Genomic DNA, 26,585 nt, shown 5'->3' on the forward strand with positions numbered 1-26,585 from the left:
CTTCCCTTAAACACTTTTTATGCATTGCAAGCAACTACTGGTTGCCAGTAAAGGGTTAAGTGGAATGACCTTGGTCCTTTCCAAGGCAAGCAAAGGGTTAAAGAGTAAAGCTCAGCCAACTGACTGACTACTGAGTGTTTTAGGAGGGAGGGAGGGAGGATAAAGGGCCTACTTAGCCCTCCTTTCTCAGTCCCTGCCCCCTTTCCATTTCACCCGGTCTGTCTCTCTCTCTCTCTCTCTCTCTCTTTCTCTTCTATCCCTTCTGGCTCCCATGGACTACAGGCATTAGGCTATCACTCCCCAGCCTAGTACACCTCCAACGCTAATAGGCAGACTCTAGCAGTGAAGTGGGACCAGATCATCTGGATGGCCTCTCTTCAACTAAAATCAAAGATGTTTAACCAGAAGCCTGAAACTTGAAGGAAAAGGAAACCCTAAAGATAACAGCCTCTCAAATGCAAATTGAAACAATTCTGAGCTACTACCTCATATCTATTAGATTGGCTAGTAGAACAGAAAAGGAAAATGACAGGTGATGGAGGGGAGTGGGAAAAATGAGACATTAATGCACTGTTGGTGAAGTTGTGAACTGATCCAACCATTCTGTAGAGCAATTTGGAACTCTGCCCAAAGGTCTATAAAACCATGCATACCCTTTGATCTAGAAATACCACTACTAGGTCTATATCCCAAAAGAGATAAAAAAAGGAAAAGGACCTATATGTACAAAAATATCTATAGCCCCTCTTTTATGGAGGCAAAGAATTGGAAATTGAGGGGATGCCATCAACTGAGGAATGGCTGAACAAATTGTGGTATGTGATTATGATGGAATATTATTGTACTATAAGAAATGATGAGCAGGATGCTGTCAGACAAACCTGGAAAGACTTACATGAGCTGATGCAAAGTGAAATGTACTTTGTACGAAGTATCAGCAATATTGTAAGATGATAAGCTGTGAACGACCTAGCTATTCTCAGCAATACAATGATTCAAGACAAATCTGAAGGAGTTACGATGAAAAGTGCTATCCATCCCTAGACAAAGAATTGATGGAGTCTGAATACAGACTGAAGCATACTTTTTTTTTTTAATTTCTTTACTTTTCTTGAGGTTTTTGGGTTTTTTTTGCCCATGTGTTCTTTCACAACATGACTATTACAAAATTGAACTGTATCAAATTGCTTGCCTTCTCAATGAGGTGGGGTGGGGAGGGAATTTTGGAATTCAAAGTTATAAAAATGAATGTTAAAAATTGTTTCTACATGTAACTGGGGGAAAAATAAAATGCTAAATAAACAAAATCTTTTGAAAGAAATTTAACAGCCCCTCAGCCATCTGTGAGAGCCCCCCACCCCTCGCCTTCTTTTGTCTTATATACACCTCCAATCACAGCTTCTTTCATTCCAAACAATGAGAAACTGCCTTAGGGAAGGAGATATGTTAGGAGGCCTATATTTCTGATTAATTCTGGTTGGGTCAATGTTCCTTAGTAAGAGGATAAGACATTCCAACAAGAATGAAGCTGGCCAGGCCGATGGAAGACAATGACCCAGATGTGCATATGATTCCACTGACCCACACCCTTTTCATTTGAAAAAGAAAATGTGGGGAGGGGGAAGTAGGGAGAAGAAGGAAAATAAGGGGTAACAGTCATTGAATTTTAGAGTTAAAACGGATTTTGAAAATGATCTAGTCAAGCCCCTCACTGAAATCTGAAAAGGTATGTCCACTTGTCAGGACACAGGGCTGGTCCCCCTTCCCTAGTACCACCCTGGTGGGCGGAAGACCAAAAAATGCTCCATCTTTATCCAGATGTGATTCTCACTAGTTTCTCTCTTGCCAGCTCCAGGCTAAACCTGTCCTGCAGCTCCACTTGAGTCTGAAGACGCTTCTTCTCCTCTTCGGCAGCACGAGATGCCGCTTCTTCCAGTTTCTGTGTAGTTGAGCAAAAATAACACAGAACAAAAAACTAAGTTGACCAATTACACACAAATTTGGAGAACCGCAATACCATCCACACTGTTTCTAATGGACTACTTAAATACACTGCAGAACATCTAAGCGACCTCATAAATCACAGGGCTTCAATGTTCCAAGTCTGAAAAATAGAGAAAATCATCCTTTTTGAACTTCTACTTAAGAACTGGGTGCATTCTTTCTTTCTATTCTAATAGACAGACCTGCTAATCATAACATCATGCCCTTTATAATCCTAGTAAATGAGGTTGAATATTAATCATCAATAAAAGCATAACATTTTTCTAAGAAAAACTCTATCCTGTTACTGTGTTGGAAGAAAGGGAAAAGCAGTTTCCTTGAAGAGGAAATTACTTCATACATAAGTTCTTATGCTAAGACTGAAAACTGCCAGGTATGAGGTAACATTGCCTTGCAAATTAATCTTTTAAAAAGTTAACAAACCACAGGATTTTTAACTCCTAAACCTTCTATCTCTAAGAGGATAATAGATATGAAAGTAAACCAAACCAATACTTTTAAATACTCACCTGGCACAAAATTATTATTCAACTTAAGAAAGTGGCTATTTGCAGATTAATGACTACCTCTGCAGAGGAGATAGAATATAACTTCACAAGTATGGTCAGGCATTCATGTATGAATGAATGAATGAAGGAATGAATATTTATTAATTATGGACTATTATGTGCCAGGCTCTGCGCTAGGTGCTGAGAATACAAAGACAAAACAGAAGTAGTCCCTGTCCTCAAGAAGCTTACATTCTAATGAGGGAGAGAATACACATAAGGGAATGGTGGTCAATGAAGGGAGGTTTTTTCCCCAGGGAGTCACAGGAATGGTGAGTAGAGCCGTAGGACAATCCACTGTCCTAGATGCAATGGTAGCACTCATTGATTATTCCCAGGGCTAGAGATGAGAAAGGGGACAGGAGAGTACGTAAGCATAAGCAGAACTTCTTAAAAACTGCTTGATGACTCTTGACGTGGCCATAGCTACCATTTTCAAGTGTCTCCCCACCAATCTGATGGTTAACTCAGCAGAGAAGTGCAAAGATCATGTGGTCCAGCCCACGCCTGCACAGGACTCCCCGGGCCAATATTCCCAACAAGCCATTCCTCTGACTCTGCCTAAGGGAGACCCTCCTCCCTCATGAGGCAGCTCACTCCACTTTTGAACAGTTCGAATGCTTACATAGTTTTTCCTTCCAGAAAGCTATATCACATCTAAATCTGCCTCTTCTTAGCTTCTATTCACTGGCTCTAGAGAGCAGAACTAATAAAAAGCAAAACAGGCTTAATCTCCCTTCTGCGTGAGAGAAGACATCTATCTTGCCCCAAGTGTACTAAATATCTCCATTTCTTTTAACCGATCGTCTTGTGGCAGATGTCTTCCTAACAACACAAGCACTCCAACTATACTCTGAGCAGAGCACAGTACACTGAGACTTATCACCTTCCTAGTTCTGTGCGTTATGCTTCTCTCAATAAAGTCCAAGTCTACATTTGCCTTTTTAGTGATTTATATTAAACGTATAATCCACTGAAAAACCCAGATCTTTTCAGATGAACTTCAGTCTAGCCAAACCAGCCAAAAGAGTGAAGCAGCAGGCTCACTGAGATGTGATACAGGATATACTTCCCTTTCCTAAGCTAGTTATCATCAAATTGAAAAGATGCAAAATTCTGACAATGGTTTCCTGGCAAAATTCATTTTTAAAATGTGCCTATTCTTATGAAGATGTTTTCCTTTATAGATAACACATTTATTTTAAAAAACATTATTTCGGGGGCAGCTAGATGGCATAGAGCACCGTGGATAGAGCACCGGCCCTGGACTCAGAAAGACCTGAGTTCAAATCTGGCCTCAGACACTTGACGCTTCCTAGCTGTGTAACCCTGGGCAAGTCACTTTACCCCACTGCCTCACAAAAATAAATAAATAAATTTTTAAAATGAGAAACATTATTTCTATAGAAAAATCACCTTGAGGTGTATGGTCTAAAGGCTCCATATACACCAAAATATTTATGGCAGCACCTTTTGTAGTAGCAAACATATGGAAAATAAAGTAGATTCCCAATGATTGGGAAATGGCTAAACAAATTGTGATTTGGAATGGAATGGAAAAGCATTTAAGAATTTATTACATACAAAGCACTGTGGACATAAAAAGAAAATGGAGACAGATCTTGCTCTCAAGGAACTCACATTCTAACTGGGAAAGACAGCACATGAAGGAAGGTTCTTGCTTGTGTTCAGTTCATGGCAGATGGAAACGCCAGAAAGTCCTCCGGCAGGTAAAGTTGCTATGTAAATTGCAAGGCCCAAGGGATTTGGGGAGCGATGGCAGGGCCGACAGTTCTCTACCAAGAGGACAGTGAAGAGTTCAACACTTACAATGGAACAAGGCTCCGGGATACCTCCAGGAGATTTAAGGATGACAATCTCCAAGTCAATAATGCAAATGGAAAGAACCATAAAAAGTGAATGCTGTGGAATTATAATCACCAAACGTGGCCCCCAAAAAAGAGATACGAGAATGTGCCTACTTCCTTCTTTGCAGAGACGATGTGTGTGGTACATTTCAACATAGTATTTGACTTGATGTGTGGTTTAACTGTATTTTTTATTCTTGTTTAGAAGGGATGACTAGGTGAGGGACGGATGTTGGAAAGTAGAGAGTGATATAAAACAAAAGATATCAATAAACATGCTTAAATACCGTATATATTTAATGAAGGAAGAATAGTATAGCACAGAGAATACTAGACACTGAATTAGGAGACCTGCCTCTGATTCCTAGCTTTGACATTGACTCTAGCAAAGTCACTTATCCTCTCTGCATCTGAATTTCCTTACCTAGAAAATGGAGATAATAATTCTTCAATTTTCAAACTTCAAAGCACTATATTAATATGACGTATAATTACCATTAACTAAGCTCTCTCACTTGCTTTGTGTGTGTTTGTTGTTGAATCATTTCAGTCATGTCCTACTTTTCATGACCCCATTTGGGATTTTCTTGGCAGAGATCCTGGAGCGGTATGCCATTTCTTTCTCCACTTATTTTACAGATGAGAAAACTGAGGCAAATAGGGTTAAGTAACTTGCCCAGGGTCACATAGCTAGTAAGCGTATGAAGCCAGATTTGAACTCTAGAAGATGAATGAGTTTTCCTGACTCCAGGCCTGGTACTCTGTGCACTATAGCGCCCCCTAGCGGCCCAGTGTGTGTACTTATTTTTATTTCCTTCTTGCCAACCACAAGAAATTTTAACTGGTACACCATTAACCACTGAAGGCACCCAATGAACAAACAAATGAACCAAGAAGCTCATTCTGGTTTTTTTTTGTTTTTTTTGTTTTTTAGACAATTGCGGTTGAGTGACTTGCTCAGGGTCACACAGCAAGTAAGTGTCAAGTGTTTGGTCTAAGGTTGGATTTGAACTCAGGTCCTCCTCACTTCAGGGCTGGTGTTCTATTCACTGCGCCACCTAGCTGCCCCCTAAGAAGCTCATTCTGATAAACCAAAAATGGACTAGCCTAAGGCCCTCTCCAGCTCCAAAAGGTGACAATTCTATGAGCCCAAAGTTTGTTTAGTGATCCTAGTTCTGTTAACGCAGATTCAGAGAAACAAAGTTACCTTAAGCTATCTTTCTAAGTTCCACAAACTTACAGGAAAGTACCAAGGACAACTCTTCCTTAAAACTTTACCCGTAAGTGCAAAGCAACATGAGTGATAAGGTAAGCATACAGGTTTTTAAACCACAGAAACAGGTGGTTGTTTTTTTTTCCTCATGTCTACAAATAATGAAATAATGACTTATATTAACCAACCACAAGCATATGAACAAAAAACCAAGAGTAAGGCCTATTTTTGAAGTTCTCTGGTGTTACCACTTAAATATCACTAACCATCTAAACTTTAAAAAATTTGCCAAAAGATGTTTAAATATAGAAAGTGATATCACAACACCCAGAAGCCTTGAAGAAGGTTGAGCGGAATACAAGATAATATAACAAACATTTCTGCCCTCTCTCAATCAAGTAATTCAGAAAATAAAATTCCCTGATTTCCTTCTTTCATTTTCATAGAAAAGTAGAAAATTACAGCTATGGCAAACACAAACTATGCTTCTTCTCATCCACCATTCTCTCCCGTACCGTCGTCCCAAGGTTCTGTTTCCCAGCAAACAAAAACAAAACAAACAAAAACAGCCATGTTGTCACTAATGTTAATTCACTTTCTCATGGCAGAAAGAAACCCTTGCTCTCTAAGCCCATTTTCTTTTGTCCCCAGCCAGCTGGTCCTGTCAAAGAAGAATTCTTATTCAGTTCTGGGTTAGACTAACTGGTCTCCGAGACCACCTTCAAACTCTCAAACTCTGTGACGCTTTGTAAGCCGACACTACATTTGCCATTTATTTTCCTGCACACGTAAAACTATCAAGGAGTGATCCAGTTTAACTCAAGAAATACTACCTGTGCAAATCCATGTTCTGGATATTGGAGAAACAATAAATGAAAAATTACAAGAGCCCTTCCCCTCAAAGAACATAAAATTTAATGGAGGATGAGGGAGAGGGAAGGGAGAATACAGCATGTCTACAAAATAAGGACGACATAAGGTGACATGTAATATATTACGAGGACAAAGGAGGGGTCCAGATAGAGTGTTTTGGGAAAACTTAAGGGGGAAAATTTTGTTCCTGAAAATGATCTTCAAAGAAGGCTTCATGGAGGAAGTAGGGCCTGACCTGAGCCTTAAAAAGAATAGTTCGACAGGCGGAGTCAGTGAAGAGGTCATGTATTCCAGGTAAGGAGGGTGCTCTGCCCAAAGGCATGGAAGGAAGGGAGGGCGAGAGAGTGCAGCACCTACTTGTGTATGTAGAGGATATAAGGGGAACTGGTGTAAAATAAGGCTGGAAAGGCAAACCGGCACCAGATGGCAGAGGGCCAAGTGCCAGGCAGAAAACTTTGCATTTTATCCTTTCGACCACAGAAGGCTTTTGAGCATGGCTGATAGTGCCCTTGGAAGCAAAAAAAAGAAAAAGCTACTGGTTGTGTCGTGACTGCCCTGGAAGGGAAAGGCTGTTTATAAACTACTTCTGCTGCTCATGGCTGGCAGGGACCTGAAATGCAAATGGCTATTTGAACAAGTAAGCCGGTCCCAGGCAGAAAGAACCCTCCTCTTTTGTGGTCACTGCCGGTGCAACAACAGAAAGATGACTGATATGCTCTCTATCCACAAATGCAACTTCTCCGCCTCCAAGACACATAATCTGCATGAGGCAGCTAAACTATACAGAAACATGAAGCTGTGGCTCCTGGGGGTGATCAGGAGAGCTACAAAATTCACAAAATGTTTCAGGTTCTAGTTTTCATATGTGTGGGTTCAAAAGAGTTAAGTTCACAATTACAGGAAGGGAGCGGCCGTGGCTGGAAAGCAGTTTGTCTTTAAAAGATCTGAGGGTTTTCATAGATGGCAGCAGCCCAGGAATAAAGGGGTGACAATCCCCTTGAACTTGCCAGTGGTAAACGTTCTATTCTTAATAAACATCGGTTTAATGAGGAAGCTGAAAAGCTAGGCAGTACCCGGAGGAGGACAAACCAGGATGGTGAAGACCTTCAAATCCATGTCATATGAGGAGTGACTGAAAGCCTGGAGAAGAGAAAACTTCAGCTGGAACATGAGAGCTGTTTTCAGGTATTTGAAGGAAATCAGAATACTAGAACGGATATATGGAAAGGGGTGGGACCTGTTCTGTTTTGTGTATATGTTGTTTCCTTCATTAGAACATAAGCTTCTTGAATGTCAGGGGCTGTTTCTGCTTTTTGTTTATATCCCCTGCACTTAGCACAGTTCCTGGTATATATGATTAATAGATGTCTGTTGACTGATTTATTGGCCCCAGAGGATATAACCAGGAGCCACAGCTTTTGGTTGTAACCTAAGTTCTGTTTAGGGCATATTGAGTTTGACAAGTCTACTGGACAACCAGTAGGCCTAGGACTAACAGGGGTTCCAAAGAGAGGGCAGAGCCAAGATGGCAGAGTACAGGCAGGGACTCACCTGAGCTCTCCCAAACTCCCCTCTGAACAACTTTAAAATAATGCCTCAAAATGAATTCTGGAATGGCAGAACCAACAAAAGGACCGGGTAAAACAAGTCTTTAGCCTAAGATAACTTAGGTCAGAAGAAAAGGTTTGTCTCACTAGGGTGAGAGTGGAGCACAATCCAGTACCCCTGCAAGCCAGTAACAGTCCTTGGGGGGGGGGGGGGGGGGGGTGACTTGACTGACAGCAGCGGCCTCCAGAGCTCTCAGCCCACAATCAATCACGTCTGACTCTCTATGACCCAATTTGGGATTTTCTTGGCAAAGACACTGCAGCGGTTTGCCTGTTCTTTTTCTAGACCATTTTACAGAAGAGGAAACTGAGGCAAACAGGGTTCAGTGACTTGCCCAGGATCACACAGCTAGTGTCAGAGGCCAGATTTGAACTCAGGAAGATGAATCTTTCTGACTCTGGGACTAGCAGTCTATCCACTGCACCACCTAGCTGAGGATAATCACTTAGATTTCTCTAAAAGCATCCATTTTAACAGTCTGATTCTTTAGGATTTCTTATTCCTTCAACTAAGCAATTAAATTCTCAGTCAAATTTTATGAAATTAAAATAAGTGTGACCCCATATTTACCTAATCATTATGTTTTTCAGAATAGCTTTCACGGAGCCTTATAAGGTTGATGGTTTGTTTGGTTTTTGTTTTTTTTTTTAAACCAAAATTTTAAGACCATTATGGAATCTACACCAATTTCCCAATACTTCTCCCTAATATCCTAAATCTGCCACTTTGACTTTGGGCAAGTCACCTGATCTCTTAATGTCCTCACTTGTAAAACAAGAGGGTTGAACTAGATCATCCTGAAAATCTCTTTCAACTCTAAAAGTCCAATGACCCTGAAGACAGGGAATCACCAAGCAAGGGCTACAGTGCTCTTCATGCCTTTCTACCCCAAATTACTCTTACGTTTATTTTGTATGCATTCTAAGTTTCCTTATTTATGTGTGTGTTCTCTCCCCTAAGGGAAAGGAAGCTTTTGAGGACAGGGCTGTTTCACTTCTGTCTCCGGATCAGTGTCCAGCCTGTGGCAGGTGTCTCTTAAATGCTCACTGATTGAGCGCACCACACAGGCGCACTCTAGGGCAACACCTACGTAGCCGGTGTCACGGGTCAGAAGGCCTGCTAAGAAGTGCATGTGTTTTATATTTATTTTTTGGCTAGGCAATGGGGTTAAGTGACTTGCCCAGGGTCACACACCTAATAAGTGTTATGTGTCCGAGACTGGATTTGAACTCAAGTCCTCCTGAATCCAGGGCTGGTGCTCTATCCACTGCGCCACCTAGCTGCCCCCATGTGTTTTATATTAAGGAAGCTGCTGGCTTTATAAGCTTCCTGCATAAGTGGCTGGCTCTTATAATGGAATATTAAGGGCCCAGGGAAAGAAAAGGTTGATGCCGGAAAATCACAGACAAGAATGGAGAAAAACACGATGGTGTCTGCAAGGCCAACGGGATGAAGTCAGGAGAATCTCCTCAGCTGAGAGATTTCTAAAGGAAATCAAAGAAAAAAGCCCCCTCTGTAGTACAGGTGAGGAGTTGGGAGCTGAGGAAAAGAAGGCAAATATTACATCAAAAGACACCACTGTCTGGGAAACCAAAATGAAGGCCCAACACATTAGCATGCATATCGATTCTTAGTAAGTTACTGAAAGATGGACTAGAAACAAGAGATGTATTTATTCACGCCACACTATGGTCTCCACCCAAATCAGCCCTGGTAACTTTTTCTAAATGACATATCAGGCACAAAGCCTCCCTCTTCTGGGCAGCCTTTCCCAGCCCCCTTAGCTGCTAAAGCCTTACTTTCCATGTACCCAATCCATCTTATATGGACCTAGTTATTTGTAGGTTGATTCATTAAAAGTTAAGTTCCCTAAGGGTAGGGACTTTTTTTTTTTTTTGTCTTTCTTTATATCTTTAGTACCTAGCTCAGTACCTGGCACAGAGTACAGGTTAAATAAAAACTTTTTGTCGCCCTGAGGTCAACCTCTCAGGTCAATAACATGGTCTCACTGTGCAGAGATCCTTAACTTGTGGAATCTGACATAGGCAGCTGCCCTTGTACACTGCCCTGCTTGTGTCTGCTGTAGACAAGGTTGACCAGCAAGCCCTTTTGGCAACTCTCCCTACCCTCAGTAGAAGTTTGAGGCCTGGGGGGGGGGAATGATTCATTCAATGTCATGAAGCTAGTGAATGACAGAGCCAGGTTTCAGCCCAGGCCTGACCCCAAGTCCAGGACCCCACTGATCAAACAGGCCCACCTTTCTCACTTGCTCCAGTTCCTGCTGCTTGTTCTCATTGGCAGCCTGGAGCTCCTTCATTTGCCTCTCGAGCTCCTCCTGCTCCGCCAGCATCTTCTTCCTCAGCTCCTTTCGTCTCTGGCGGGCTTCTTTGTGAGGGGGGGGACTGCCCAGCTTCAGCAACTGCACAGTAGAATGAATGGCTAGAAAGTGTTTTCATTCAGAAAGGAAAAAGAGAAGGAGAATAATCATTATTCTCTGTTATACTGACACTTTAATTGTGCACGGTAATATCTCTTACTCATTACTTCCCCCAGAGTAAGAATCTAAGGCATTCCTTTGTTCCCTTAGCCCTTGGAAAGGAGGCTGGCAGAAGCCCTGGTCCCAGCATGGGCAGCGAAAGGAGCTGTGACATCTGATTTGCTCTTCTAGATTTAATCTCCTAGATTTTCTTCACTTTGTACTTAAAGGAGACACCTCCCTTCATATACTCCTGCCAAGGATAAAAACTAAACAGCATCTCCAACAGCATGCAATCCTATCTGATTCTGTAACAGAAAATGTTCACATTCCTTTATACTGCCATCAACTCTATGCTTAATAATCTGTTTTCTCTCCTAAAAAGAAATATTCTATTTTCTCTTCTTCGGACTGGGAATGACCAAAGTGGTTAAGAAGAAAACGAACCCCAAAATAAATGAGACAGGGGTATAGCAATCTACTCCCCTAATGCCCTATTCATTAACTCCCCCCTTTAACCTTTCAAAGTAACCTTCCCTGGCCATCATTCCCTTCTGTGCATTGTTTCCCCTCTAGAATGGAAGCTGCTTGAGGACGCCATCTTGCTTTTGTATCTGTGTTCTGGTGTTTAGTACGGTGTTTGGTATCTAGTAGTAAACCCTTAAAAATGCCTTTTCATTCATTCATTCATTCATTAATTCATAAAAGAGTACCTAATAACACTGAATGCCTGTCTCAAGTCACCAGACTGAAAAGTAATATATCTTATGGTACTGGAAGTCCAAGCAGAGGTGACTATAAACATCCCTGATCTTTGAGACCAAGAGTAGAAAAAGCAAAGAGGGTAATCTATAAACTAAAAGCAAATAAGACTGACTTCCAGTCTTGATTTGACTAGATAAAGCCCATCCAGAAGAAGGTAAGGAGGCTGATGGGACCAGAGAATTTGCCATATAAATGCCACCTGAGGAATCAGAGAAGGAGGACACTCAGGTAGGGAACATGGCATCTCTCCAAAGCATCTGATGGGCAGAAGAGGAATCAGATTTGTTCTGCTGGGCCCCAGAAGGCAGGACAGGGACCGAGGGGTGCAAGCTGCGGAGGCACATTTAAACTTGATGCAAGGAGTTGTCCAAAGATGGAATGAGCTGTCTCAGGAGGTAGTGTCTCCCCTCACTAATGGCTTTTAAGTGGAAGCTGGATGGTCACTTGTCAGCAATGCTGAGGAAAAGATTCTTTTTGTTTTGTTTTGAGGAGGCAATCGGGGTTAAGTGACATGCACAAGGTCACAAAGTATCTGAGGCCAGATTTGAACTCAGGTCCTCCTGACTTCAGGGCCAGGGCTCTATCCACCGCACCACCTAACTGCACCTGTAACTGAGATTCTGAATCAGCTCCGTTTTGAGTGGGAAGGCTGCTGAGGTCTCTTCCAACTCTGAAATTATGGGGTTCTGTGTCAGAATTACCCACAGTGCCCTCTCCCCTTTAAAAAAAATCATAAGTTTCTTTTTGTAGGATCCAGGTAGGTGTCTAGGAGAAAAATCCTGGTAGAAATCCCTCCCCATCCTCCTCCCAGACTGGTAAGAAGTTGGGAAAAATTGAGGAGACCTTCCTGACTCCCCCTACCCTGGGTTTCACCCCTCAGAGTGGTATGCCACACAACTGTTTAAAAGGATCAACTAAGCAGTTTTTCCTCAAGCCCTTCTCACTTTCCCATAAAAGCCCAGAACTTTGTAACTGAAACAGGAAACCAAGGAAGAAAAAAGCCAAAATCTTCCTTTCCAATCAAGTCTCAAGAGGAGGCAGTCAGCTGATTCAGATGAATAAGCCCCACAGCAACACCTGCCAGAAAATCTTCAAGTAATGCAACATCTGAAGTTATTCAACATTTACTCACTTGTATTCTTGAAGGATTCATTTCAAATTTTTTAAAAGACCTTAAGGTAACCAAAAGTATTCCCAATCTAAAGCATTCTTGCCTCTTTTTGCTTTCCTTATTGCCATGAGCTCAAAATAAACCCCTTCCTTCTGCTTAGGTAACCAAGGAGAATGCCACATCGTTTGCAGATGATGAGAGTTGTAAGAGAAATCTCTGGATTAATTCCTCCCTCTGCACAATTTCCCCAAACATATTACGTAAAAGAAACCGAGGAAAAATGAACCCAAGCTCCAAGTTTCATCTCACTCTTCTCATCCATTTTCTCCCGTTCGGCAGCTCAGGCTTTAGGAAGAGATCTTGGCGCTGCCTTTGCACCGTTCTCTCCTGCCCCTGCTCCTGCTTATGTGTGTGTCTATTCTGCATCTCCCTCACGCCAGGCACAGGGCTCACTACACCTCACAGTACTTCATAAATGTCTGTTGAATGAATCCCCAAACCAGGCTCTCCTCTGAGCTCTAGACCAGTATCTCCAACTGCCTATTGGACATCTCCATCCAGACATCTCAACACTTCAGAAATCAATGTCCAAAATATCTTTCCCCAAAAACTTGCCCCCTTCTTTTAACTCTGCCATTTCTGCTGAAACACCATCATTCTCCCAGACACCCAGGCTCAAGATGTAACATCATCTTTAACTCCTTCCTCTCCCCTCATCCCTGACCCCCAGTGCAGGGGGATGCCAAGTCCTATCAATGCTACCTCTACAGACATCTCCAGCATATCTCCCCTTTCCACTTACATTAGCACCATAATGCAGTGCCTAGAATTACATGAGCAAAGGGCTCATGTAAGCCTGAAGGGGCCTTAGAGACCATCTAATCCAACCCCCTCCCCCCCTTTTTTTTTTACAAGAAACAGAGAAGGTAAGTGACCCGACTAGAGTAGCACAGCCCAGATCCCTGGACTCCAAATCCAGTGCTCCTCCCCCTCCCCATCCTCCTCCCAGGCTTTTCAAATGGGCTTCTGGCTAATTTCCCCACCTCATGTTCCCCTCCCCTTTCTCCAGCCCATTCCTCACCTAGCTTGCTAAGTCATTTCCTAATACAGAGTTCCTCATACAGAAGTTGGATCATCTCACCTCTCTGATCCAAGAATGACTTCTCATTTCCTAGAGAAAAGAGACGAATTCCTTACCCAGCCTGATGTCCAAACTCTCCTCCAGGCTGTTCTAACGGAAGGAAGACTGATACCCAGATACCATTCTGTCCTTTCCCTATCTCTGCCAGATTAAATCCTCCCTATCTCAGCTATCACTTCCTCCAGAAGGTCTTCCCCCAGTTTCCTGACCAGACTACTGACATAATCCCTCCTTCCCCAATCTCTCCTCCCTCTATTTCACCTCTCCGGCCCCTATCTAAACCGCATCCCCTCCTCACCTGTCTCTAGCCCAGCCGCTCCCAGACTGCTGACTCACTGATTCTTCCAGGTTCAGCTTTAGCTCATCTATCTCTCGAGAGGCCTTTTCTGATTTCCCCAACAGTCAGGGCCTGCCCCCTCGCTATTTTGTGCACCAACTGTAGGCAGGTACTCATGTGACTTGGTGGTATCCCCTAACGGAATGTAAGATTCTTGAGGGCAGGGATTAGCTCCTTTTACATTTGCATATGGCAGATGCTTAATAAATGCTTACTGATTGATGACAATCTAATTTACATTCTAGTGGTTTCTCTACACATCTTGACCATCAATCACGCTGTTACCAGTGACAGAATGACAAATACCGTCCCAGAATCTACAAAGGGCCTCAGGGGGTTACCCAGTCCCACCACCAGAATTTCCTCAATAACACACAAAAGAAGCCAACCAGCCTTTGCTCCAGGGCTACCAGAGCAGGGAAGCCACCACCGCCACACTTGCAGAGCTCCAATGGTGAGAAAGTACCTCCTGACCCCAAGCCCAAATTCCCCTCTTTGTGACTTCCGTCCCCTTCACCGCCATACAAGAGCTGCCCTCTGGGGCCAATGAGACTCAGCACTTTTTGACATGACCACGCGACATACTCAAGGACAGATGATTCGGAGATCTTTATATCCCTGGCTCGAGCACACTGAATAAATGTTAACTGCTGACCTGAACACTAAATATTTGCCATCCTCCATAACAGAATATTCTCAGAAGAGCATAAACTAAGGCAAATTACTGGAGTTATCTTACCTTGAATCCACTCCTGTTTTTTCTTCTTATCTGAGGCACTGATTTCAAATGTCTTATCTAAACATTTTATTAGGAAAAGACATTTCTTTCCATCTTTGTCAGGTAAGGACTAGAAAGAAAAACAAACGATTAGTTCTTTTAAAACCTATCCTGAAGTGTTTATGACATAAGTCATAAAAGGCTGACCTGAAATTCTGAAGTAAAATGAAAACAATGTCAAAAAACACCTTGGTTTCCTCAAAGTTCATCACTGATACATACAACGGGCAGCTAGGTGGCACAGGGGCAGCTAGAGCTCCAGGGCTGGAATCAGGAAGACGCCCCTCCCGGGGACAAGAGAGCAGGGGGTTGATAGAGGGGGAGGGCAGATTGGGGGAGGGGATAATCAGAAGCAAACACTTCTGAGGAGGGACAGGGTCAAAAGAGAGAACAGAATTAATGGGGGGTAGGATAGGATGAAGGGAAATATAGTTTTTCACAACAGGACTACTATGGAAGTGTTTTGCATGACTACACATCTATAACCTGTATCGAGATGCTTGCCTTTTCAATGAGGGTGGGTGGGGAGGGAGGAAGGGAGAAAATCTGTAACCCAAAGTTTTAAAAACACATGTTAAAGGAGGCAGCTAGGCGGCACAGTGGATAGAGCACCGGCCCTGAAGTCAGGAGGACCTGAGTTCAAATGCAGCCTCAGACCAAACACTTGATGTTTACTAGCTGTGTGACCGTGGGCAAGTCACTTAACCGCAATTGCCTAAAACAAAAATAAATAAGTAAATAAATAAAAATTTAAAAAAAGAAAAAAAGAGAGGAAAAAAAAAAGAAGACTCCCCTCCCTGAGTTCAAATCCAGCCTCAGCATGATCCTGGGCAAGTTACTTAACCCTATTTGCCTCAGTTCCTCATCTGTAAAATGAGCTAGAGAAGGCAAACCACTTCAAGAAAATCCCAAATGGGGACATGAAGAACTGGACACAATGGAAATGACCAAACAACACAGAACATTTCAGACACCAAATCAGATTCAAATTAAATATCTCATAGCACTCAATGACTTTTAAGAGTGGGAAGGAATGTTAGCAAATATTTTGTCCAACCCCATCATTATTGATGTCGTTCGATCATTTTCATCATGTCTGACTCTCTGTGACCTTATTTGGAGTTTTCTTGGCAAAGATACTAGAGTGCTTTGCCATTTCCTTCTCCAGCTCATTTTATAGATGAGTAAACTGAGGCAAACAGGGTTAAGTGACTTGCTCAGGGTCACACAACTAGTAAGTGTCTGAGGCCAGATCTGGATGCAGGTCCTCCTGACTCCAGGCCTGGAGCTCTTTCCACTGCCCCACCTGGCTGTCTCCCACCCCATCACATACACTTGGGGAAACAAGGTCCAGAGAGGACAATGACTTGTTTAAAGTCACCCAGCACATGGCCAAGCTGGAACTAGGACCAAGTCAGGAGCCAGGGGTCTCTTGACTCAAGTCTAGGCTCCTTCCATTACACTACTATGTTTGCCTATACATTTCTGAAAAAAAGAAAATTTCACATTCTCCCCATGTCCCATTTTCAAGAGGCAAACACAGACCCAGAATAAAGATGACTGCAGCACCCGGCAGCATTAGTAAATCATCCCAACAGAAACTTAACAAAAAAAAAAAAACTGGAAACTTTACCTCTACACAGCAGCTGTCATCCAGCATTATATCTCCTTTCTTATCCTTCAGATCCTCACTCACATAATAAGAAATGATGTTGGGTTTCAGCACAAACCAACGTTCAGTCCAATTTTTCCTTCTATGGCCTTTTTTCATCATGTAACCCTAAAAGAAATTAGAGCTGATGTAAGTGTTTCTGGAGAACCAGCTGCTTTTCTCTTTAGTTATCAGAGTTGCCATGCTATCCAACCACATGGTGCTCATCGACTGAACTGCACTTATCATAAATCACTCACCTTCCTTACGTAAAATAGCCAGGACGGGGTGGATAGCGGCTTCTGGCCCAGGCTGAAGCCCAAACTCCTAAGCCTGGCTTTCAAGGGATCTAATCCCTAGCACAAACCTCTCCTTCTAGAAAGGTCAGTCTATCTAACTTATTGTCCAATTATACTACATGCATTTCTGCCTTTTCCATCACACCTCAGCCAAGAGAGCACTCCTTCTCTGGCAGAATCCCCCCCAACCCTCAATTCCTAGATTAACTGCCACTTCTTATGGCCCTAACATAGTGTACCAAGTAGACAATAAATGTTGTTGAATGGATTCCTAAAAGAATATATTGTCTGCATCATTCATTTGATCATAAATTACCTTTGGGTATATGTGTGACCAGTGTCTTTGATTAGTCTGTTACCAATCAATAAACATTTATTAAGCATTTACTATGTGCCAAACACTGTACTGGGTACTGGGGGCACAAAGATGTGAGTGAGATTGTCTGTGCCCTCGAGGAGCTCACATTCTGCCAGGAGAGATACCAAAGAAATACCAAGCAACTGGGGCAGGGAGAATCAGGAAGTTTCATGTAGGCATCAGTACTTGCACTGAAACTTGAAGGAAACAATGGATTTGAAGAAGCAGAAGTGAGAAAGGAGAGCCTTCCAGGCATGGGGGCTGGCCTCCACAAAGGCACAGGGACAAGAGATGATTTGTCACATGTGACTAATGGTAAGTAAAGCAGTTTGGCTGGATCTCGGAGTGCATGGAAGGGAATGATGCATAACAAGGCAAATTAGAGCCAGACTGTGAAGGGATTTAAATGCCAAAAAAAAAAAGGAATCTGCGTGCAAGTTTGGAGCCTAAAGCAGCCCCAGAGCAAACAGAGCAGCAGCAGCAGCACCCGTCAGACATGTGCTTCAGGAACGTCCCCTTGGCAACTGTGTGGGAGATGGACTGGAGACAGGGGAGGGCAGTGAGAAGCCTACAGGGGGCAGGTGAGGACGGCCCAAAGACGGCACAGGCTATGTGAGTGCAGAGAAGGGGCTGTGTATGAAAACTGCCAGGAAAGGACAAGCCAGGAGAAGGGGGAGGAGTTAAGGCTGCCTCCAAGGCTATGAACCTGAGTGACTGCCAGGATGGGGGCGCACCTGTCTGCAAAAAAAGAAATTCAGAACATGAGCAAGTCTGGAGGGAAAGGTGATGAGCTTGCTTTAGAAAAAGCTTCATTGAGGAGGCTCACACAATATGCAGTTGGAAGTGTCCAAATGGCTGCCGATGTAAAGAGACTAGGGCAGGATTACACAGACACAGGAACCACCTTCAGAGAGCGCATTATTGAATCCATGACGTGACGAGGTGGCTGAGAAGGAGGGCAAAGAAAAGAAAAGAAGGTCTGGGACAATGCTCGGTGGTAAAACCACAGTTGGGAGGGTGGGGAGTACCCTGGAGAGCAGGCAGGGACACGTTCTTTATATCTCTGCACCCCTAATTTCCAGAACAGCATCCTCAATACCTGAATTTTTTTTTTAATGATGATGACTTAAATAAAAAAGCATTCATTAGGCAAGAGAAAGTACAAATTTCAGAAAATCCTGATTTGGGATAACATTAACATAGGAAATTTGATGGGTCCAAGAAAAGCAGTACAAATTATATGAAACAACAATGTAAATGTGAGGTTTCACTAGATGGGGAAGCTCTACAGAAGTCCTTGAAAACGAACCATTCACGTTTCTCTTCAAATACACTTAGTTTAAAACTGTATTAAAACCCCTCGAAGATGAAAACCTACCATAATACAAAGAAAATCAACTTTAAACCTGTGAAAAATAAAGATTGCAAGATAGAAGGAGAATCCAATCACTCTTACCTGTTTCAGCACATCTAATATAAGTTCATTAAAAACTTCATTGATTGCCATAGACACCGTCTGCCGATCCATGCCTTTGCTAAACTGTCCACTTCCGATGAGTTCTATCAATTCCCACGCAGAGAGGCCATCTCGACTGGCATCAAAGTTGATTTTGTAATGTTCAAACTCTTCCTGCTGCCAAACTCCCCCCATTGCTTCGGTAAGTTTCTTAAGCAGGTATTCAATCTGCACAAAAAAGGAAAAAATGTCATTTAAGAGTAATATGTGGGGGGGGGGGCTAGAGCCAAGATGGCAGAGTAAAAGCAGTGACTTGCTTGAGCTCTCTCCCAAACCCCTCCAAATAGCTACAAAAATTGGCTCTAAAGAGTAATATGCCAGGGCAGGTAGGTGGCTCAGTGGATAACGCACAGGCCCTGGAGTCAAGAGGACCTGAGTTCCAATCTGGCCTCCGACACTTGACATTTACTAGCTGTGTGACCCTGGGCAAGTCACTTAACCTAGATTGTCTAGCCAAAAAAAAAAAAAGTAATGTACCATATTTAAAACAAATGTTGACAGAATTGTTTAGGAGAAATGTCATTTAACTTAACTCTCAGTGCTGTCAGCAACTAAGACCAGAAATTCCAACTTTCATCAGTAGAAAGAGTTTCCTCATTTGGGAGTCTCCTTTGTCAATAAAATTCTGAATCCAGTACATATCCTTATTCTGTGTTGTTTAAACTGTCGTGGTAGGTTTAAGGAATATTCATTAACAGTGCCAACAAGGCACAAAATTAAATGTTTTACAATTTTTAACTAAAAATATGTAGACAGCATAATACACAATGTTTGACACATCCAAAAAAGGCAGCCATGCTAATTGTGCTGATTTGGGATAAGAACTACATGAAACCGACAGCCCTCAATAAGCATATAAATATTTAGCACTAAGCCAAATGCAGAAAAACAAATAAGTATGACCTAGGATTTTTCAAAGACATCCATACCTATGAAAACATTACTAAGGGCCAAAAGTTAACCTTATGTAATTAAGATAGAGACGTTAAGTTAGATTCAGGGTCTTAAGCAGACAGAAAGTCCCCAAGTTACAAAAGGAATGCATCCTCAAATCCAAAAGTTATTTGCAAATGTGTTGTTTGAAATTCAAGATGGTTTTTCCTCTAGAAATACTATTATAAATGAGAGTTGAGTTTCCAGGCCAACCCAGGAATTTTTCCTAATTAATCTATTTAATTCAGTTATCCATTTAAAAAGAAAATGTTGAAAACAATACTGTTGTAATGCTTAGTAATTAAACAATAAAGGAAAAACACTGAAAAGAGATTTATGTTTCAATTAGATATTGCTGAGTTAAGCAACCCAAACCAGAGAAGTACAGGACACAAATCCTTTCCAGAAGGTTCCCTACAGGAACATTCACTGCCTGAGAGGTTGATGACAATGAATCTTTAATATATTTGATTTCACTTTCAAAAACGGGGTCTCTTGCCTTTGATTCGGTGTAAGATTAGCATGACTCTTACATTTACTGTAAGAAGAGACCTGGAATGGACTGGCTCTTGGACATTTTAAGCTGTAGTATATCTGTCAGGCATTTACTAATGCCTCTTTACTATGTCGCAGGCCCTAAGCTAAGTGCTGCAGAAACAAAGAAAGGCAAAAACCAAACCCTGCCCTCAAGAAGCTTACATTCTAATAGAGACACAACATGTAAACAACTAGGTGCATACAAGATATAAAGAGGGGACTGCACTAGCAGCTAGGTGGGGAGGGGGGAAGGGCCAGGGAAGAGCCACAAAAGACTTCCAAAAGAACAGGATTGGAGCAGAGTCTTGAGGGAAGCCAGGGAGGCTGAGAGGCACTGGAAGGAGCAAAGCATTGCAGTCATAGGAGAGCCAGTGAAAAGATACAGGGAAGAGAGGTGAAGTCTTATACTCAAGGTGCAGCAAGGAGGTCAGGGTAGCTGGACTGTGCACAGTTCATGGAAGGCAGTGAAGTATGAGAAAGCTGGAAAGGTGAGAAGAGTTTTAAATGCCAAACACGTCTGACCTTGGCTGCTGAATGGAGAACGGTCTGGAGTGGGGAGAGACCTGAGGCAGGGAGACCCTGGCGAGGGCTGTCACAGTAGTCCAAGTGAAAGGGGATGTAGGAAATGTGGCTGGGAATGTTGCTTCGATATATCATCTACACAGAATCCATGGGAGCTGATGAGAGAGAGAGAAGAGAGAAGACCTCCAACAAAGCCCGGGGGGACATCTACAGATGAAGAACCGACAAAGGAGGCTGAGAAGGTATGATCAGACAGATGAAAGAAGAATCAAAAGAAGAAACTCATGCAAACCTTGAGGAGTATCCAGGAAGACGTGGCCAAGAGTGTCGAACGGTGCAGATACCCAAGAAGGATGAGCCAGATCTGCCTCCCTGCCATGTCCCACCTCAGTGGCTTGCTTGCGCTGCCACTCATGTCTAAAATGCACTCCTCCCTCCCACAGACACCTCAGAAACAATCCCTAGTCTCTTTCAGAGCTCTGAGCAAGCACTACCCCTACACTTCCAGGGGGCGTGCCCTCCCACCAAGATGTGCCCCTTCCATTCAAGTTACTTTGGATTCATTTTGTATCTATTTCTATATGTACATGATATCTTGAAACAGAAGGCAGGGGCTATTTCATTTTTGTCTTTGCAATCTTAGCTCCTAGGCAGAGTGCTTAATACACAGCAGGCACTTAATGAATGCTTGCTGATTAGCCAATGTACTCCCTTCCTCACTTTTACCCTAAAACCTTAGCTTCCTTCAAGGCACAATCAGGTGCCCCTGGTGATGAGGAGTTTTTCTTGATGCCTCTAATTGCTAGCGCTCAATAATGCCACTATTTCTAGGGTACTTATATACGGCCCCCTTTCCAAAAGTCAAAGCTCCTGCAGGGCTTTTTTGTATCCCCGGCATCTTGTACATAATAAGCATGAAACAAATAGTTATTAAGTTGCTTTGGCCATGATTCAAGTTGGAATTTTTTTTTTTTACTTTAAAAAATGGAGCAAATCTAGGGAAGTAAAGGCAGCGGGAAGAAGGAGAAAGAGAAGAGAAGAAGTGAGAAGTTTCCAGAAGGTAACTAATTGGGCAGGAGTTAAAAGAGATAAGGAGGCAGGAGGTGTTTAAGGTTGGTACAAGTACAACTGCCTGGTGAAAAGGAAAATAGGATCTAGTCTGTCCCCAGAATGCCAAAGTGACTTGCCCAGGTCACGCAAAGGAGTGACAGGAACTCAGGCCCTCCTCTAAGATGCTTTCCCTTACACTGGGCTAGCTTTCTCTCTCCATCTGCCTCTAAAGGAGGAGAGAAGGGATGGTGAGGAAGAACACCGGGGCTCAGAGAGCTCAAGCTCCGAGGACCAGCTGTCCCTGGGACAAGGGACAATGCTGGGGGAAAAGAGGGAAAGCAGATGGCAGAAAGGCCTCAGGGGGACATGAAGGGGAGCAGGGGCCCCTAATTACAAACTGGGCTGGTGCCCTGGTCTAGCATAAAGAGCCCTGGAGAAGAATCAAGAGACCTGGGCTCTGGGCCCAGCCCTGCCACTAACTAGCTTCCTATCTTTGAGGATATCAATTTCCTCCACTGCTAAATGACAACACTGGATTAGATTCTCTCCAAGGTCTGCATGACCTCCATCCTAAACTATATCAGTTACACTCGGTATTTTATCCCAGTCCAAAAAATCACTAACTTCAGGATCTCCTGATGCATTAAAACGTTCCTACTTATCATTGCTAAGTAATATTAAGAAACAGCCCATGTGCCTCCCAGACTCCTCCTGCTAAACACCAACATTCTGAGAGCTCATTCAGTTTCAGGAAGCAGCTTACTTCCTATTTCCATTTAAGTTTCACCCAAAATAACAAAGAATGAAAATTCCAGTTGCATGTGATCTTAGATAACTAGAGCTTTATTGCCTTTTATAGTTGAAAAACCTGTTACCAGGATTTGGCTTAACAGTCAGTTAGATTTTGTTTAAGGACCTTTCAAAATTATATCAGTTTAATTTGAATAGCATCTTCCAACTCAATTCTTCTGAGCATCAGATACACATCCTGCTTTATTCCTGACTCAATGAGCAGCTGACACCAAATATATAGGGTAACGGCAAAAGCAGTGGTCCTGGAATTGGAGAAACTGAGTTCAAATCCCACCTCTTACCCATACGAGCTCAGTGACCTTAAGTGACTTGTTTAAGCCTCAGGCTTCTTGTCTGTAAAAGGAGGAGGGGGTAACTAGGTGGTCTCTGAGGTCCCTTCCAAACCTGTCTCCATGACCCATGACAACACCTACTTTCTGTGGCAAACACAGATTTCCAGGAGTGTCCCTAAAGGAAGGATGGGTCAATGGACTGAAATTCAGAAATCAAGGGCAGCTAGGTGGTGCAGTAGATACAGCTCTGGCCTTGGGGTCAGGAGGACCTGAGTTCAAATCCAGCCTCAGACACTTGGCACTTACTAGCTGTGTGACCCTGGGCAAGTCACTTAACCCCAATTGCCTCACCAAAAAAAAAAAAAAAATTCACAAATCAATCAACAAGCATTTATTCCAAGAATGACCTTGGCCAAATCGCTCCACCTCTTTTGGTCTCAGTCTCTTCTTCTGTATCGGAGCATCCAACCCTCATTATTTGTTGTAAGAATCAAATAACAAAATGTAGGCTGAAATGCAAGTGTAAGTGTTATAATCACATATTACTGTATTAAAATAAAACAAGTTGTCTGATGCAAGAGGTGAGAATACCTTAACCTTGGAATTAAGTCAATTAATTTTACTTAACATCCACGGCACCATTACTACTACTACTACTACTACTACTACATGACAGAAAACTGAGTCTCCAAAGAACTAAACAATTTTCATGATAATTAAATATTCTATAATTTTATCTATGGAAATGATCTCACATAATCTGGGTACGTAAACACAAGTCTACATAAAACAGGGAGGAAAGAGTTGGGGGAGCAGGCAACCATCGAACATCACTCATTTAAACCGGTCAAAGACAGGAAGGACATACTCACATAGCTGGGTACAGAAATGCATTTCACTCAACAGAGAAACAAGAGAGAAAGGAAAGAAAAGAGAAAGGAGAAAAAGAGAAAAGGCAGATCAAGGGAGGGATTAGCCCTAAGGATTAACAAATTCTAAGCTTGTACCAAAAATATTTCTAGCAACTATTTTTGCAGTGGGAAAAAGCTGGAAATTGAGGGGGTACTCATCAATTCATGGTATAACAATGTGATGGAATACTATTGTCTTCCTGTAAGAAATGATGAAGGGGATGGTTTCAGAGAAACCTGGAAAGACTTATGTGAACTGCTGAAGTGAAGTGGGCAGAACCAAGATCACAATCTACACAATAACCACAATATTACAAAGACAAACACCTTGAAAGACTTAGACCAAGCAATGCAATGATTGACCACAAGAGGACTCATGATAAAATGTGCTACTCACCTCCCGATAGAAAGGTGGTAAGACGGAGTGCAGGGGAGACATACTTTTTTTAGATATGGCCAGTGAAGGAATTTGTTTTGCTTGACTGTAATTGTAACAGGGATTCTGTTTCTCTTTCTTTTTCAGTGAGGGAAAGGAGGGAGAGAGAAGGTGAACTTTAATTGACTGAAAAATTTAAATTTAATATTAAAAAAAATGAAGGGGCAAAAAAAGGAGGAAAAAAAGCAGAGGAGTTGTCAGAGACAAAGGAAGAACTAAAATAATAAAGGGTCAAAGATGCATAATAAGGAAAAAATGTCAGACATCAGGTGTTGCTTAAAAGTACTCACTGCTACAAAGAGGTCAAAGAGAATTCAATTCAAATATTCATGAAGCTTCTACTTAATGAGTAGAAGCAAGGCACTGTTTAAAAAAAAAAACAAAAAAACTGGGAACTCAAAAACAAGAACCCAGAACTCCATGCTCCCAAGAGCTGGGACACAGCACACGTACACAAATAAGCATACTACAAGGGTCCTAACAAACAGCACAGAAAAGGAAATGCCATGAAATGAGGCTGAAAAGACTAGTGGTAGTCAGATGTAGATGGCCTTCCAGACCAAGCTGAGTTTGGTTTTCTCCCAAAAGCAAAGGAGAGAGTACACAAGTAAGACATTATAGGGCGTCTCTCCCATTACAACAGTAAGCACTTTGAGAGAAGGGGCATCCCCAACACTTAGCACAGCGCTGGTACACAGCAAACCCTTAATAAATGCTTGCTGAATGATGGATTTAGCAGTGAAAGGAAGAAGACACATGGCAGCTTAAGGGGCAAAGCTGGGGCATGTGAAATTTTTTTTAAAGAATGGGATAGACATGTCTATAGGGAACAGAGGAGCCAGTAGAACAAAGTCTATGAAAATATCATCCAATTTGGCAATAAGCAGCATCATTCTTCACATCTCCTTGTAAGGAATAACAGCATTTCAAAGAAGGGCACCACCAATTAAATTCTCTATTTTTCACATGGCTTAACTTTTATCTACCTCTATAAGGCTGACACGGGCAGCTGTTCGGCACAGTAGATAATGTGCCAGGCTTGGAGTAAGGAAGACTCATCTTCTTGAGTTCAAATCCAGCCTCAGACACTTCCTACCTGTGTGACCTTGGGCAAGTCACTTCAGCCTGTCTGCCTCAGTTCCTCATTTGTAAAAAGAACTAGAGAAGGAAATGACAAACCGCTCCAGTACCTCTGCCAAAGAAAACCCCCAACTGGGGTCATGAAGAGTCAGATATGACTGAAATAACTCAACAGCACATAGCTGACTCCCAAGTCCATTTCCTCAAGACCTTTTCTCTTTCCAGAGGTCCAGTCTCATTCCTACAACTTCCTCTTAGACATCTCCATTTGAATGTCCCATTATTAATCTCAAATTCAATGTTTTTGTGTTTTCTTCCCTACAAAGGGAAGACTGACTGCTCATCTTGAGTCCTGCCTCCCCTATTTCATCCAATGAGGTCATCATTCCCTCAGTCAACCAAGATTTTTTAAAAGTCCATTGACCTTGACTTTTTAAAAAAGGAAACAGTTGTTTCCAAATATAAAACCCCATTGTTAAGCTGTTAAAATGACAATGTAGCCCTTGGTCTAGAGATGTGGGGAAGGCGGGGAACTTCCATGACCAAAAACCCCATAAGATTAGGCCTCAAATAGGCAGCACTTATCAATAATTTACAACAATATCTGTGTATCTTCCTCCCAAGGTTTTCCTCCCTGAGGTCACTTTTTCATTTTCTCTAGCATGCCCATGCTCATTCTTTTAAAAACGAGCATACAGCGGCCTATCTAAAATAATAAATAAAAACAGGATTAAACACCACATGTGCCAGGGATCAGAAGATGAGGAACAGAAGCCATTCTCTCTCACACATGCTCACACATCTTGCAGAGACTCTACAGCTCAAAGCGAGGGGCCTGACAAGCGCTCAATGATGGGGCACACACAATCCAGGCCCTAGAAGGAAAAGGGAGAGACTCCTGTCCACAGCTGTTTGCATCGCCCTTCCTCTTAGACTGTGAGAGCTCCTTGACCACGGGGACTCTGTATTTCCTTTCTTTTTTTTTTATCCCAGTGCTTAGCCCAATGCCTGGCACATAGTCGGTGCTTAATAAATGCTTAAATTACTCATACTATGAGCAAGCATCATTATCCTAGAATTCCAGCAAAAGAAGTGACTGCAGAAGTCCCAGAGTTATCTAGTCGTGGAATCCATAAGTTCAAACTATGGCTCTCCTACTTAGCAGCTGTGCTTAGATTCCTCATCTGCAAAATAAAGGTGGAAGACTACTTCCCTCATAGGGTTATTGTGAAGATCAGGTTGTAAACCCTCAGCCTCTGCAGCTCATTCTCATCATCTCAAGCATACATCTTGTTTACTATCCCTTATTATCTAAGAGGCATAATTTCACATTAGTTTTATGTGGAGAAGCACAAGGCTCTGAGAATATTAAAAGCTTATCTAATATATTTCTAAGGGTAGCTAGACGGTCCTGTGGGTACAGCACTGGGTTTGGAATCAAGAAGACTCATCTTCCTGAATTCAAATCCAGCCTCAGACCCTTAG

General features: G+C 42.5%; 1 protein-coding gene across 2 annotated transcripts in view; it reads right to left on the minus strand.

Moving 5' to 3' along the window:
* Positions 1-26,585, minus strand: part of SWAP70 (switching B cell complex subunit SWAP70) — an 81,198-nt gene that overhangs the window by 13,603 nt on the left and 41,010 nt on the right. For both annotated transcript variants that reach the window (XM_027852543.1, XM_027852542.1), the window contains exons 4-8: positions 18,487-18,714; positions 16,356-16,502; positions 14,684-14,792; positions 10,372-10,553; positions 1,832-1,939 (exon numbers count right to left, since the gene is read on the minus strand). In XM_027852543.1, coding sequence (XP_027708344.1) covers positions 1,832-1,939; positions 10,372-10,553; positions 14,684-14,792; positions 16,356-16,502; positions 18,487-18,714 — 774 coding nt within the window. The remainder of the gene's footprint in view (positions 1-1,831; positions 1,940-10,371; positions 10,554-14,683; positions 14,793-16,355; positions 16,503-18,486; positions 18,715-26,585) is intronic.

The sequence above is a fragment of the Vombatus ursinus genome, unplaced genomic scaffold (genome assembly GCF_900497805.2).
Source record: "Vombatus ursinus unplaced genomic scaffold, bare-nosed wombat genome assembly UNPS02009770.1, whole genome shotgun sequence".
Classification (NCBI taxonomy): Eukaryota; Metazoa; Chordata; class Mammalia; order Diprotodontia; family Vombatidae; genus Vombatus; species Vombatus ursinus.